Raw genomic sequence first — 16,736 nt, forward strand, 5'->3', positions numbered from 1 at the left:
ATGATATTAAGGTCAGGGTGGAGAAGGAGGGCCCCAAGTGGTATCCTGTGGTGATATTCTTGCTCTGGCAACTCGAGACTCTGTGGTTTATGTAATGGATACATTTATATTTCTAAGATTCTATTTTTATTGGAGTAAGAGTTATCAATTATTATGGCACTTGAACAGATAGAAGTTTTGCAGTTAGGAAAACCTTCTTGGTAAGTGGGGTTGAAGAGATTCTACAATAGCATGTAGAAGTGATGCTGATAATAACATTCCTGAGCCTTTCCTCAATCCAACTGCTCTCAAAAACAATTTTGCTAATCTTTCAGGTGCAATACTGATTTGTTAGACGTCTTCAATCAGTAATGAAAAATTGAATAATAGTGTTTCCAATGTTTGAATTATTAAAAGTAAGGTGGCTGAAATTTAATAAAAAAATTGATAAGTAGTCCATTTCTTTGAGATTAAAGAAAGTAATGTTGTGATTCGGCCTTTTCAGATTTTATCAGAAACATATAGATAATCTTAACTTTTTTACATAAATACTGCAATGTTTTTCACATTTTCATTTTTTAAATAGCTTACATAACTATTATAATATAATTTATCGTGTCCATAACAAAGCATCCTGTTCTACATATTCTTGAAGCTGATGATCTCAGCACCAGATTCCCCCTTCACTTCAATTTTATCAACCTTTTTAAAACAAGCAGGCTTTATCAACTCTTCACTAGATTCAACCTTCACTTCAACTTTAACAACCTTTTTAAAGTAAGCAGGGTGATCCAAGTCATCACTAGATTCAACCTTCACTTCAAGATCATCCAAGTAATCACTAGATTCAACCTTCACTTCAACTTTATCAACCTTTTTCAAGTAAGCAGGGTGATCCAAGTCATCATTGGATTCAACCTTCACTTCAAGATCATCCAAGTCATCACTAGATTCAACCTTCACTTCAACTTTATCAACCTTTTTAAAGTAAGGAGGGTGATCCAACTCATCACTAGATTCAACCTCCATTTCAAATTTACACAACTCTTCATAGTCAGAGATCTGTTTTGCTATGTATTCTAAAATCCAGGGAAGTTTGACTGCCTTACGCCGATTCTGAGAATTCAGCAAATATGTATCATATAGTACCAAAATATTTATTTTGACATGATTGAATAATTAACTTAAAAACAAGTGTGCAGAATTAGGTATCGGTGAACGAAGGCTCCCATGACACAATCGCCAAAGGGACAATCTTACCAATACATCAAGATTCACCTTCACACAAATTCATGACTTACAAATAGGGCAAGTACCCATTATATTTTAGATATGAAGACATTTCATAGAGTTTCTTTCTTCTAAAATTGTCTATCTAGTTTCATTAGACACCAATGGAAAGGCAGGATACTCATCTTTTAACAGTAAATAAAGAATTATCGGAAATTCTGGGTGCAATATGCAATATTTTTAACAATTCAACATCCTTTGATTTCCTAATAAAATCACAGAAACTTAGGACACAGAAACTTGATAGTAAATTAATATACCTTTGCCCGAGGAGAAGTCAATGTTTTGGCCTTGGATAGGTTCAAACCTTCAAACTCATCATTTTTCTGGCTGTTTTTTCATCACAAAACCATACACCACAGCAGTTATATGAAAGAACTTCCAACTATAACATTGAATCCAACAAAGAGACGAAGGAAACATAAAATGTCATGAGCATGCACCATAGTAATGGCAAAACAGGACAGGCTAAAGAGGTCAAATAAAAAAAAAGTATCGGTTCAGGAAAGCTTTCACAACATTACCATGGTTAGAATTTTAGTCCCCAATCTCATTATTTTTCCGGTGTCCCAAAACTTCAAAAAACCCTCAATTATTTTCCCCGGGTCCCAAACTTCAAAAAACCCTCTCTTATTTTTCTCGATAATGGTATCTTAAAACTCAATACAACTTCGACAAAAACACAATCTACCAATTTTTTTGAAGGTTAATACTTACAGACTATCAGATATCTTCAAATTTGGGGTGCTGCTAACAGGAACAGCCACTGCCTTCCCTTTGTCCTTCTTTCTTTTATTCGAAGAACGTCTTAGGCTGTACACTACTGAAATAGGCTGAACAGGGTCATAAGCCTCAACATCATCAGAAGCTTCGGCATCAACAGCATCAACAATCTCTCAAGGAAAAAAAGAAAAAGAAAAGAAATCACAGAGGGATTAAACATAGTTATACGAAAGCTTGAAATCAAATAGCGATAATTAAATACAGTGATTAAACATGGTATATTGAAATTGAATTTGTCAAGCGACAGTAGTATTGCGAGGTGGAATGTGTCTTTGGTTGCAAGAGAAACTAAAATTGTAAAATCAATAAAATAAGGAAGCGTGTGTACGGATTGAAGGGAGGTTATTGAATCGGCGGCGTGTAGAGAGGGTGCTTTGAGAGATGGTGTGGAGGGAACGGACGGTGAAGGATGGGTAGGGTTTGGGGCATTATCGAGATTGGTGGAGGCGGCAACAGTGTTTTCAGTGACACGTCTATCGAGTGCAGAAGAGGAAGTAGTAGAAGAAGAAGAAGGGTTAGTGATATCGGAAAGAGGCTTTCTGCGAACGACCACTCGTCGTTTTCTGTTACCTTTCATCCTTACTTGCGGAGTTGGATTTCTATTGCCGGCGAAAAACAAGTTAAACGTGTGTGATGAAGCGAGTGCACAAACTTTACTGCAAGTGCGAGAAGGCTTATTCTTTTTCTTCTTCTTCCCAGACACCAAGAATTCGATTTTTGTTTTTCTTTTTTTGTTTTCTGTTTAATACCAACGCCAAGAACAAAGGCAAGCCTGCTCCTATCCAATACGGGCTTAGGCTTACTAATTACATTGAGGCTGATTCTCCCTGGAGACAGCTTCTTCCTGCACCTCCATGGCTTTTTGGGCACCCCATACTAAAACCACATTTACTTTTATACCCTTCAATAAAAATATTAAAATATTAATTTAACTTACTTTAATTTCACTTTCTCTTTCTCACCATTTCACTCCCAGCAGCCGCAGTCCCAACACCACTTCGGACACCTCTTTCAATGAGAAGGATGCAATGAGTGTCGGATTAAGTAATCCGGTATAACTTAGGATTCAATGATTCTCGGATCACATAATCCAGTGTGTATGATTAGAGTTATGGATTACTTAATCTGGTAGGTTTGTTTTATTCTTGCGTAATCCGAAAGTTGTAATATTTTTTTTTAAAGTTTTTCAACCCATTTCAGTAAAATATATTATGTAGACATGATGATATTATTCATTGTCTCTAAATAATTGAAATTGATATTGTGTTGTGGATAGATATGGCTAAAACAAGAGGTGATGGGGTCATGATCGTAGAAGACCGACGACATCCGTTCATAGAAGAGAGTTATGTGATGTTGAGAAATTGATTGATGATGATGTTCATATTGATAATGAAAAGGATTATGGATGATGACCACTACCCCCCTTTCACATCCTAAGACATTTTCATTTTATTATAATTTTCATAAATTCACACAAGTATGCAAAATAAAAATAAAATTCACTTTCATACTTAAAACTGACTTCCAAATTCTATAATCCGTAAGTCAAATTTTTTCTACACAATGACTTATGGATTATGTAATCTGTAAGTAATTTTAGAACTGCAAAAATGACTTCCGAATTATGTAATCCATAAGTCAAAATTTTCACCTGCAAAATGAATTATGGATTATATAATCCGTAAGTCATATTAATACAACAAAATGGATTCCGGATTACCTCATTCGTAAGACACATGTGGAGTTTTAAAATCACTTCCACATTATGTACCCATACTTCATTTTGGCACTGGAATACACAATCCGGAAGTGTTAATTTGGTAGGTCCAGATCCGGTATACCTACAGATTATCTAATCCGGTACGCTTTGCTTATGCACTGGATTATGTGATCCGTTGATCTCTCAGATTACAAATTTTTTCCTTTCGGATATTCATATCCCTAAGTCAAATTACAAATTTTTGGATGTACAAATTCAGAACTAATATGTCACTTATGGATTTCACCATCCGGAAACTTATTTGGACAGCATAAATGATCTTCTGGATGTCAAGATCCGTAAGCAAACATAAATAAGTTCTAGATCTCAATCCTTAGCACCATTTACAACACATCATTCCGGATATGACCATTCGAAAGCTTAAATGAAATATGAAAATGACCTTCCAGATTTCAAAATAAAAAATTGTACAAAAATGACTTCCGGATATTAAAATCCATAAACAAATGTGTGAAAAGGACAGAATGGAGTTTTAAAATTTTTGTTGAGTGCAAGTAAAAATTGATTAGATGCAGGAAGCAATTGCCTTACATTAATACGTGGCAACAACGCGAGATTCTGTTTAATTTCTTTTATATATTTTTTAGTTTTACAGAGTATATATTTAAAATTAATTTTAAAATAATATATAAAATCTAAACTGAATTATTTTGGTTAAATATATTTTGGTGCCTGTACTTTCATCTGAAATATTTTTTTATGTATTTGTAATAAAATAAATTTAAATAATAAACAATTTTTCAATATAAACTAAAATATTAAAATATTTTATAAAATTTAAAGTTTAAATTATAGAAAACCCCAATTTCATCTTTTAATAAAAAAAAAACATATTTAATCTAATAAATAACTTTATTGCTGATTTGATAGAAAAAAGCAATACCGTCCTTGAAAACAAAACCAGGGTAAGACTCCGCCGGTTTTACCTTCCAGTATTACATCAAAACACACATGAACCCATGAAAACAAATCAAGGGGCACTCAAATTACAAACTTACCCTTTCTCTCATCTATAAGGAAAATGATTGCTTGACATCTTGCGCCTGGATACAACTGAAGTACGTGGCAGATTTAATGACATGGCAAAGGGTAAATGTGTCTTTTCGTTAAATAAATAAAAATAAGGTTAAACAAAATGGGATTTTTGATTTCAATGAAATTTTGGTTCTTTCGTTTAGGGTTTCAGCGTAAACCAGCTTGTGCCTTCAATTTCATAGGTTGCGCCTTCAATTTACGCCATCAATTTGCACCTCCAATTTCGTAGCTTACGCTTTCAATTTACGGCACCAAACCTTCAAATTCATAGATTGCGCCTTCAATTTACGCCACCAATTTGAACCTTCATTTTCATTTTCTGAAAGGGTTGGGAGATTGCGATTTGGGGCTTCAAAAAAGGTTTCTTTTCGTTTTTTTTTTTGCATTATGGTTGCGATTTTTTTCTCTGCTTTTGTGATTGGTTGGCATTCATTTTCGATTTCATGCTGTGTATTTTGTATTTCTGTTTTGGATTGTGATTTTAGGGGTTTGATAGGGTTTCGTTTTGGGTTCTTATTTTAGGGTCTGTGTAGGATTCCGATTTGGGATTCTGGTTACATAATCTGGTTACCTAATCTGCAATGATTAAAATAAAACTAGACCAGAATACACTCCTCCATCACTGTAATTGCTTTTCCACGCAAAAACACTCTTTGGTTATGCTCATCTAAACTAATATTGAAATTCCTCCTCTGAGTGATGTTTGTTACAAGTGTAATTACACATTAGTATGACAATGAGACAGATAATCCCAACGAGTGAAAGGAGAGTACCTGATAAGCATTCAAATCATATTTCCCCAAGCATTCAAATCATATTTCCCCAGCTTCTTGCTCCATATGATTAGGTTCCCTAATATATACGAAGGGAAAGTAAAATAACATATCCTATTCGATGCATGTAAAGTATGGTAAAAATAAAACAAATAAAGAAGAAATAAACCCTGTTTCTTTAGGTGGATAAATAGTGAGGGCAGACACCACCTAGGCAGAAGTTATATATATGAAAAATCAATGTTTCTTTAGGTGGATAAATACAGTTTTTTTTTCAGGATATAATGGAGGGAGATGCAGGTGAAGTCGATGATTTGGTTATGGAGCACAAGGTCTGATTCAACAAAATCATAATTTGTGCACAACGCACACTGATTTTTGTTTTTTGATGATTTGTTTTTTCGATTTCATATGTAGGTGTTTCGAAATTATTGTAGAACAACTTTTCTGGGTGTAGTGAATAAGAGGTTAACTGATGAACAAAAGAGTTTCATTCAATCAACCCCATTTGCATGGGTAATGTTGTTGGGTGACAAGGTAAAAATGAGTCGAACCCTACTTAGGGAGTTGTGTTCTAGGTGGGTGGAGAGAAGACAAAGTTTCCTCATAAGGTGTGAAGTTGTCCCGTTGTCCTTGGTAGATGTTTGTTTAGGTTTGGGGTTGAGAGTTGTGGGAGAAAAAATAGACTTGCACAAAGCAGCAGACGAAAGTCATACTAAGACTTTATTTGAAAGTAATAATATCAATGTCAAGATGATTTTTGATGAAATTATGAAGTTTGACAATGATGGTTGCATTGAGGACTTTTGTAGATTGTACATATTGTTATGCCTTTCAGAGTTTTTACTACCAAATAGAATGGGTATTGTTCATTCTGGGTTGTTTAGCGTTTTGGATGATTTAGGGCAACTAAAAAAGTTTAATTGGGGTTTAGTAGTTTATGAGTACTTAGTAAATAGTTTGTGTTCAGCTTCGATGTGTATTACGAACGAATCAAGTACATCACATATCCACATTTTTGGATGTGTATACTTATTACAGGTACTTTGAAATGTTTATGTTTATATAATTCAGTTCATATGCGTAATTTATTTCATATTTTATTGAGCATGATTGAAATTTTTAATATTGATGGTATATAGATATGGGCATTGGAGCATTTGTTCTCATACAAGACAAAAGTGCATCCCAGAAGAATAAAATTTCCTAGAATTTTGAATTGGATGGACTTTACATTGGGGGACCATGAAATTGCATATGCGTTGGAAAAGAATTTGGTAAGGCATCATTTTAATTCAAATATGTAGGGAAATATTGTTGTTGATGATGTAGTAATGCATTGATTTATGTTTTCACTATTATTTACATAATCAGGTTATTGTTCATTTGCCTGTGTCCAAGGAAGAGTTTGAGAATGTAATTGTAAAAGAAGCCTTTGAAGAAGGTCGACATGCATATAACATCCTAAAACCAACAAAAGATGATATTGGTAAAATGCTTAAAAAACTGCAGAAATGGTTCATCGAGCTAAGGACAAGATTATTTGATTACCAATGTTGAGAATATTGTGAAGCAGTTAAAGCAATGCATAAGTGAAATGCACAAGTCTGTTCCAGAAGATTGTCCTTCACCTCTACTTGAACCACTATCAGTGGATTATACATATATGGAAAAGAATGAGTTGAATGATATTAATGCAGGACAACATGAACAAGAAGATGTGGGAAATCAAAAAGATGAAGAAAAGGTGTCAAATGAAGAAAGTAACATGATATCACGCATGAAACGTGAACCCAGAATTCGGGTCAAGGCTCCTATTTTGAAAACACCTTGGATGACGTATTCCAGGAAAAGAAGGAAGCGTTTGTAGTTGTATATGACTGATTATGTTATTGTTAATTTTAGTATGCTTTTGGGACATTCTACTATTACACAATAAATATTTTATGTTTTAACTGATATTCATAATTTGAACAAGTACAAAATTTAGCAACATTACCGTATTAGTCATTACAAATTCATTGTCTATTAATATTTATTTTGATGTTAATGTAAAATTGTATATTTATTTACATGTCATATGTTTATGTTGTTTTATTAGCTATGACAAAGGTATTGTATGCATAATTTTTAACTGTCACAGTGCTCACAGTATGTGGTGATCCCTGTGTACATAAGTGGTGATCACAGTATAACTTTCTGACCCATGCACGAATTGTGGATTTTTTAAGTGGGTATATTTTGGAAAACTAGGATGAATTGTTGGACATGTTGGAGGTGGGTGGATGGTCCCAAGGTTATTTTTGCATTCCCAGTTGGTCATGGGTGATGTGGTGGTCATTGGATTTTCATCCATATTAAGTGGGGATGAGGGCACCAATAAGTGGTGATTTCAGTAATAGTTTCTGTACACAGGACCTACTGTTTCTGAATTTCACTTAAATTTGTTCATGCTTGACTTTTTTAACTGTCACAGTGCTCACAATATGTGGTGATCACTGTCTACATAAGTGGTGATCACAGTATAACTTTCTGACCCATGCACGAATAGAACATAATTTTCTTACAAATATTATCATTGACAAAGTTCATATCAAACAACATTGCTGTAAGCATTAACATCCCATTTTAAAAGGTGGGATACACAATAATACACCACAATTGCAAACTAAATAAAAATGCATGACGAATTGGTCACAATGTCAAATTCTTTGTTAATATCATTCCAAAAGTTTGAACTTCTAACGTTGTGATGTCACTTTAAATTATGGCCTGCAAGGAAATCAACATGCTTAGAGGTTTAATTTAAGTGTAAAATAATTGTACTGGGTTCAACATAACACAAGAACAATTTTTAATGTACAAACCTATTCAATTCTACTGCACTTGAATGCTGTGAATTATTTACACTATTATCCAATGATGTCAAAAGCGAAAGGAATCCTATTGAAGCTCCGATTGGAACCTACAATTGCAAACAATTGAATGAAGGAAGCGAAAACATGAAACAAACTTTCACACTTATAACAACAACAATAACTTACAGAAGGCCCTTCACTTCTGTGTTCGGCGTGATTTTACCTCCAATCCATGGAGGTGGGCAGAACAATTTCTTCAATTTCATGGTAATGTTCATCTTCTTTGCAAATTTTGTGTTACACTAATAACCAAACTTATATTTTTACGTGATTACCTTGAAGGAGTAATTGATGGACATGATTGTGGCCAAATGTCATACTTGAGTGAAATCAAACAATCAACTGTATTGCCATTGTTGACTTGTGTCATCAAATCTTGCCACCGGAACGTAATAGGAGGCATGTCTATATGTTTAAAGGTATGTTATGTACTATTGTTCTTCATGTAAAACTGATGCATTTCAGACTAAAATTGTGTTCAAAACATATGCATTACAGGATCCAAAAGGGATAGCAAGCGCAAGTGTTCACCAAAAAGTGTTAATTGATGCAGAATTTGGAGCTGACATCGTTGTAGGATCTGTATTAGTCTTGAAAAAGGTACGTCATCTAAATCATATGTTGTTTAACACAATTTTACTGTATTTGAATTTATTATCATTTCTGCTTTTAGGTAAAGATTTTTTCTCCGGATCAAAGAGTCTTCTATCTTCAAATAACGGTCAATAACATTGTTAAGGTATTTTCACTTAAATGACATAAATTTACAATTTCTTACATTGTTGCATTAACATATTGACAATAATTAGGTTTTCAAATTTGACATATGTCCACCAACTGAAGAACTAATTCGTGCTTCCAAGCCAGTCATACGCGTTCCACCCATTCTAGGTACATGTACACCATCAGAAAGTTTACATATATGCAATTATGTATATAATGTCACAATTGATATTTATATTTTCTTTGCTCTCTGTATTATCAGATGCAAAGTATTTAAGATTTTTCAATGAGGAAGAAACTCGCAAAAACAAAAGCTGAAGAGGTTGTTTATGACCATGGTTGCTTTCCATTGTATGACATGAAAATGCATTAGTAACTTTTAAAGTCATTGTATGAACATGATGCTTATTAATTATGTGAGTTAAAGATTGAATTTCCACGTTTGTTATTTTCCAACAATTCATCCTGGTTTTCCAAAATATACACACTTCAAAAAATCCACAATTCGTACATGGGTCAGAAAGTTATACTGTGATCACCACTTATGTACACAGGGATCACCACATACTGTCAGCACTGTGACAGTTAAAAAAGTCAAGCCTAAACCAATTTAAGTGAAATTCAGAAACACTACGTGCTGTGTGCAGAAACAATTACTGAAATAACCACTTATTGGTGCCCTCATCCCCACTTTTTATGGATGAAAATCCAACGACCACCACATAACCCATGACCAACTGGGAATGCAAAAATAACCTTGGGACCATCCACCCACCTCCAACATGTCCAACAATTCATCCTAGTTTTCCAAAATATACCCACTTAAAAAAATCCACAATTCGTGCATGGGTCAGAAAGTTATACTGTGATCACCACTTATGTACACAGGGATCACCACATATTGTGAGCACTGTGACAGTTAAAAAAGTCAAGCCTAAACCAATTTAAGTGAAATTCAGAAACAGTAGGTGCTGTGTGCAGAAACTATTACTGAAATCACCACATATTGGTGCCCTCATCCCCACTTTTTATGGATGAAAATCCAATGACCACCACATCACCCATGACCAACTGGGAATGCAAAAATAACCTTGGGACCATCCACCCACCTCCAACATGTCCAACAATTCATCCTGGTTTTCCAAAATATACCAAGTTAAAAATTTCCACAATTCGTTCATCAGGCATAAACTTATATTGTCATCACCACTTATGTACACAGTAATCACCAAATACTGTGAGCACTGTGACAGTTAAAAAAGTCAAGCCTAAACCAATTTAAGTGAAATTCAGAAACAGTACGTCCTGTGTGCAAAAACTATTACTGAAATCACCACTTATTGGTGCCCTCATCCCCACTTTTTATGGATGAAAATCCAATGACCACCACATCACCCATGACCAACTAGGAATGCAAAAATAACCTTGGGACCATCCACCCACCTCCAACATGTCCAACAATTCATCCTAGTTTTCCAAAATATACCCACTTAAAAAAATCCACAATTCGTGCATGGGTCAGAAAGTTATACTGTGATCACCACTTATGTACACAGGGATCACCACATACTGTCAGCACTGTGACAGTTAAAAAAGTCAAGCCTAAACCAATTTAAGTGAAATTCAGAAACAGTAGGTGTTGTGTGCAGAAACTATTACTGAAATCACCACATATTGGTGCCCTCATCCCCACTTAATATGGATGAAAATCCAATGACCACCACATCACCCATGACCAACTGGGAATGCAAAAATAACCTTGGGACCATCCACCCACCTCAAACATGTCAACAATTCATCCTGGTTTTCCAAATATACCAAGTTATAAAATTCCACAATTCATGCATGGGTCAGAAACTTATACTGTGATCACCACTTATGTACGCAGGGATCACCACATACTGTGAGCACTGTGACAGTTAAAAAAGTCAAGCCTAAACCAATTTAAGTGAAATTCAGAAACAGTACGTCCTGTGTGCAAAACTATTACTGAAATCACCACTTATTGGTGCCCTCATCCCCACTTAATATGGATGAAAATCCAATGACCACCACATCACCCATGACCAACTGGGAATGCAAAAATAACCTTGGGACCATCCACCCACCTCCAACATGTCCAACAATTCATCCTGGTTTTCCAAAATATACCAAGTTAAAAATTTCCACAATTCGTTCATCAGGCATAAACTTATATTGTCATCACCACTTATGTACACAGTAATCACCAAATACTGTGAGCACTGTGACAGTTAAAAAAGTCAAGCCTAAACCAATTTAAGTGAAATTCAGAAACAGTACGTCCTGTGTGCAAAAACTATTACTGAAATCACCACTTATTGGTGCCCTCATCCCCACTTTTTATGGATGAAAATCCAATGACCACCACATCACCCATGACCAACTGGGAATGCAAAAATAACCTTGGGACCATCCACCCACCTCCAACATGTCCAACAATTCATCCTAGTTTCCCAAAATATACCCACTTAAAAAAATCCACAATTCGTGCATGGGTCAGAAAGTTATACTGTGATCACCACTTATGTACACAGGGATCACCACATATTGTGAGCATTATGACAGTTATCACAATAGTATCACGGTTAAATTTAAATAAAAGATGCAAAATTTATTGTCTATTAATATTTATTTTTATGTTAATGTAAAATTCTAAATTTATTTACATGTCATATGTTTATGTTCTTTTATTGGCTATGACAAAGGAATTGTATGCATCATTACATTTATACTAATAGGTTATTTCATTAATATGTACAAAACTAATGGCCGAGTTCACGAATTATTCATGTTTTGAACAGAGTTCTGTTAAGAATGAGGATGAATTCATGGACATATTGTTGGTGGGTATAGGGTTTCCCATGGTAATTTTTCCATTCCAAGTTGATGAGGGTGATGTCGTGTGGTGGTCATTGTGTTATCTCACACAAGAAGTGGGGATGAGGGCATGGATAAGTGGTGATATGTGTAATACTTTCTGCATACAACACATGGTGTTTTGGGATTTAACTGGGTTGGTGAAGGATTCAATTTTCTAGTGTGACAGTGGTCTTGCTAAGTGGTGATGCCTGTCTAAATAAGTGGTGATTAAGGTATAACTTTCTGCCCAGTGGACAAATTATGCATGTTTTGAACTGCCTTTTTGTAAGAATGAGGATGGATTGAGGGACATATTGGTGGTGGGTTTCCCAGGGTAATTTTTGCATTGCCAGTTCATGAGGGTGATGTGGTGTGGTGGTCATTGTCTTATCTCACACAGGAAGTGAGGATGAGGGCATGAATAACTGGTGATATGTGTAACACTTTCTGCACACAACACATACTGTCTTGGGATTCAATTTTGTAGTGTCACAGTGGTCCTGCCTTGACGTTTTAAATGCCAAAGATTGTATAGACTGACACTTATATAACATCATTTTTGTGCAAATATTATGATTGACAAACTTGCTATGAAACAACATTGCTATAAATATTGACATCCCATTTCAAAAGGTGAGATACAGAAAAGGAGACCACAAAAGCAATCAAAATAAAAATGCATCTGAGATAGGTCACAATGTGGAATGAAATACAATTCAAGAAACAAAATAAAAAATTATTAATAAAATAATAATAATTTAATATAAATTAAAAAAGAAAACGAAAAAGTTCACTCTTAATGAAACAATAATAAACCAACGAAAAATTCAATAATATAAAATAAGTACTCCATTAATGATCATGTACTTGTACATTTAACACAACGCTACCACACTCAATTTAAAATAAAAGATGCACAATTTTTTTCAACTACAACTGTAACCTCTGTTACATGGTGCATGTAACTTTAGAATTGCAAAGTTTGTAAAACAATTCATATGAATAACTTATCATCAATGTTCACCATTCAACTTCAAATCCGTCAAAATATTATCTCGATATATATTTCGAGGATCAAATAGCCACTTGCACACCATTTCTTGTCGCAAAACTTGGAGATCCTCCTAAAATGTACATGTTTAATTCAGTATACCACAATGTCAATGTAGAAAATGAAACTGTGAAATCTATAAAATTAATAAGTACCGTAGTGTAATTTGGCATCGTCTTGCCATTAAAGTCATCTCTCCCATTCCATATCTCCATATATTTGATTACTATAACCCCACAATCATACCTGCATACATGATACAAGAACACATGAATTAATACGATATACATATGAATCAACATAACAAGTACGGTTGTTTTATATATTTACGTGTTTGGTTGGGAAGGAAGACGTTCTTGTACAATTTGAATAGGAGGACTGGTTGTTTGAGCAACATTGTCAACATAAAGAAACAACTGTTGAAGTTGATTGACCTACACATATCAACATTATGACAATCCTTCACATTCAACATAAATCAAACACAATTATCAATTCATTCACTCTTAAACATACTCCAAGTACATACCATTGCTTTGTCAATTTCTTTACGTTCGACAATACATCCAGGAAGGGAATCCAAAACATGCAATTCCATAGTATCACGATTCAGGACGTAGCACCACCAATGGTCTCTATAAATCGTGGGGACAAACACCTACATGTGTGAATATATTTTAAATTTAACGTAACATGAAAAAAAAATCATTAACAGGTAATTAAGGATAAATAAATAAACCACTCACAAATTCACACCGTGATAGCCCTTCTAATTCAAAGAAACCCTTTTTATAAAACGACATGTAGTCCTTCTTTTGCCAAATTGTGGGACTCATGGTCATTTCTTTGATCACGCGACTCTATAACAAACAATAAGTACTGTTAACATTAACTCCATAAAAAAAACAACAATAAATTCACACAGTTGACTTACCGCAAAGAAAGAATTAAAGCAAAAGCGGTCAATCCCTCCAGTTCTATGATATTCATCAAGCATGAAGAAACCAGTTGCAAATAACATAACCTAAAAATACATTGCAAGTATTTCAATTTACAAACTATAATTCAATACAAATCAAAGGTTATAGAAAGAAATGTACCATGTCATTAACTCTTGACCTGGGACTTAATGAATGCAAGTCAGCCCCAATCAATATCAGGTTTTTGATGTCAACAACAACACTGCAACAAGACAAAAAATAAAAGCTCAAAGTAACTGACTTAAATAAGTTAATTAAGTAATGGTAATTATCACCAGTTCACTACATATTCACATACCGGTTTAAGTACAGTCCCTGCAATGAACACATTATTGTATATATCTTCATTCCATCAAGGGGTATGTCTTCAGCACCACTGCCTTTGTCTTCAGCACGAGCACTAGGTTGGTCTTCAGTAGAAGGAATTACTAATGACCAATGATTTACTTGGTGCACTTGTTCTTGCAGAATTGTAATTTCCTTCTACAGATCACATAGCCTCTTGTCATTGGCCATAATTTGCTTTTGGGAAAGTTCATGTTGTTGAACAATTGTTTCCCATTCACTAAAAGAAGGGCCAGTACATTCATGTTTTTCATGTGAACTAACACGTACGACTTCAATAACAATATCCAGCCTTCGTTCTTCTTCAGTCAAGGGCCATTCCCATGAAATTTGAAATACAAAATTATTTATTATGATAAACAGATAAACAAATTAAGCCAAAATTATCAACCACAAAGTTAAGAATATAATCTACCTCAGCTAATAAAAAAGCATCATGTATCTTTCTTGACCGAAGGTTTACGCACGACCATTGCAAAAATCGAGGGAAACGAGAATTATTTCCCGCTTTGCCCAGCCCAACATGTTCAACTGCCCACAGCTGTTGCACAAAAACATTACTAAATAAAAACCTTCATTTTAAGATTATGAACATTACATTATATCGACCATTGTCCTGAATTGAACATACCTGCAATACAGCAACACAACCAACTAAGTATATCTCACACGGATTCTTTTGTTGGTAATATACTTTAGAAGCCCGAGTTATACTGGAAACAACTGATTCATGAACTGCACCCCCCCAATTGTACATGTGGAGTGCATCTAAATTGTCTAAAAGTCTAAAAGGAAAGCTAAAAAAATTCTTATAACTCCTAGGAAAATAAAAAACAACAAATGAAAGCAAAATGTATAACCTACAAAAATCATCAACATTTTGTCTCAGTCTAAATTTTTCATCACTCATTTTCTTCATAATATTACGTACATTAATGTCCTCTCCGGCAAACAAATGATTCACCAACCCTTCTGTATCATCCTCTAAATTTACAACTTCCCCCCCCCCCCCCAACACGCAATCCCAACCCCACACAGATATCCATAAGTGATAAAGGAACTAATTTTTCCCTAAACATAAAACTTTGCTTACTCCCATTCCATCTACTTAGGAGTTCTCTTAGAACGGTACTTGATATTTGCATTATGTCTTCTACTTCAGCAATCCACTTAAAAAGAGTTTGTTGTATCCTTTCTCGTTGAAAAGAAGTCAACCTACGGTTCACTTCAACAATGTACTCTATTTGCACTGTGTGTCTCACTCTAACCTAGAAATTCAAAGCACATTATAATTAATATTTAATTCAATTCAAAAATATAAAAAAACTATTAACAACCTTACAATATAACCAATCTTACATTAAAGTCCTTTTCTTGACTATCACTTTGTCTTGAACTTGAAGTCATGTTGCAAACAATAGGAAATTGGTAATTCTACAAAAAATTTCATCACATTAAAGTATTGAACCACTTCCAATGACCTATTTTAGTATTACATTACACCCTCCAAACATTATATTATACGTGTACACTAAAACACATATATTAAATAAGGTCAAGCATACACAACATACATTTCAGCTAAAAACAAAAGCAAGTGTTGATATATTTATTCCTATTTTCATATTCTAACAACACGAATCATTAATTTTTTTTGGAGTCTTGATATACCTACATTTTTTCTTCCCAATGTTTTGTGTATTGGGTGCGCCTACTTTTATGGATTTTCAATCACTACTAATTCTTACTGTTTTAGATAACAAATGAAGCTGAAGCTAAGATTATTATTTGGAATGCCTTTATCTTAGTAAGTTTAATCTATGTACCATCATTATACAATGTAGAGCTGCAATCCAGTTTTTGGCAATGTATTTCTTGTTTTGCAGCAATGAAAACTTTGATAACACTAGTGCATTTTGTTCATATCATCTCAGTTTGTCTAGCTAGTATATTTCCTAACATTTTCTTTCATGTAATTTACTAGTCACTTTTGGGTTTTATGGACTCAAAATATTAACAAATGAGTTTCCTATGGAACATGAATAACCAAAAGAAAATGAAGAAACAGATCTTAATTTAATCATATTCATCTTATTTTTGTTCATAGTATAGTAATCTTACAAAATACAACCTTTTAATACCTAAGTCAGCAGAATAGTATATTTGGCTTACTTCATAAAAGTGATTTCAACAATC

General features: G+C 34.2%; 3 protein-coding genes across 6 annotated transcripts; 1 reads left to right on the top strand and 2 right to left on the bottom strand.

The window, feature by feature from the left end:
- Nucleotides 1–485: 485 nt before the first annotated feature.
- Nucleotides 486–2,773, bottom strand: LOC137826469 (uncharacterized). Of its 2 annotated transcripts, none has more exons than XM_068632439.2 (4): nucleotides 2,381–2,773; nucleotides 1,987–2,162; nucleotides 1,530–1,599; nucleotides 486–1,095 (listed from the first exon to the last, which is right to left on the bottom strand). In XM_068632439.2, exons 1-4 carry the CDS (start codon nucleotides 2,627–2,629, stop codon nucleotides 619–621), a joined length of 972 nt encoding a protein of 323 aa, XP_068488540.2. In that variant the 5' UTR covers nucleotides 2,630–2,773; the 3' UTR covers nucleotides 486–618. The 2 variants fall into 2 exon arrangements, with proteins under 2 accessions (XP_068488540.2, XP_068488542.2); XM_068632441.2 differs by having other exon boundaries at nucleotides 1,987–2,164; nucleotides 2,623–2,761.
- A 2,217-nt stretch (nucleotides 2,774–4,990) lies between these two features.
- Nucleotides 4,991–7,602, top strand: LOC137826589 (uncharacterized). Of its 3 annotated transcripts, XM_068632602.2 has the most exons (5): nucleotides 4,991–5,230; nucleotides 5,922–5,975; nucleotides 6,061–6,684; nucleotides 6,786–6,920; nucleotides 7,018–7,602. In XM_068632602.2, the coding sequence occupies exons 2-5, from the start codon at nucleotides 5,928–5,930 to the stop codon at nucleotides 7,201–7,203; spliced, it is 993 nt and encodes a 330-aa protein (XP_068488703.1). In that variant the 5' UTR covers nucleotides 4,991–5,230; nucleotides 5,922–5,927; the 3' UTR covers nucleotides 7,204–7,602. The 3 variants fall into 3 exon arrangements, 2 of the variants coding, with proteins under 2 accessions (XP_068488703.1, XP_090149582.1); XM_090293456.1 differs by lacking the exon at nucleotides 6,061–6,684; XR_011083540.2 differs by lacking the exons at nucleotides 5,922–5,975; nucleotides 6,061–6,684.
- A 5,575-nt stretch (nucleotides 7,603–13,177) lies between these two features.
- Nucleotides 13,178–15,947, bottom strand: LOC150025668 (uncharacterized). Its single transcript, XM_090294163.1, has 12 exons — nucleotides 15,900–15,947; nucleotides 15,634–15,808; nucleotides 15,172–15,317; nucleotides 14,956–15,081; nucleotides 14,494–14,678; nucleotides 14,316–14,397; nucleotides 14,150–14,239; nucleotides 13,962–14,075; nucleotides 13,745–13,873; nucleotides 13,546–13,649; nucleotides 13,371–13,461; nucleotides 13,178–13,288 (listed from the first exon to the last, which is right to left on the bottom strand). The coding sequence occupies exons 1-12, from the start codon at nucleotides 15,945–15,947 to the stop codon at nucleotides 13,178–13,180; spliced, it is 1,401 nt and encodes a 466-aa protein (XP_090150289.1).
- Nucleotides 15,948–16,736: the final 789 nt, after the last annotated feature.

This window comes from Phaseolus vulgaris, chromosome 8, assembly GCF_051622355.1.
Source record: "Phaseolus vulgaris cultivar YP4 chromosome 8, ASM5162235v1, whole genome shotgun sequence".
Classification (NCBI taxonomy): Eukaryota; Viridiplantae; Streptophyta; class Magnoliopsida; order Fabales; family Fabaceae; genus Phaseolus; species Phaseolus vulgaris.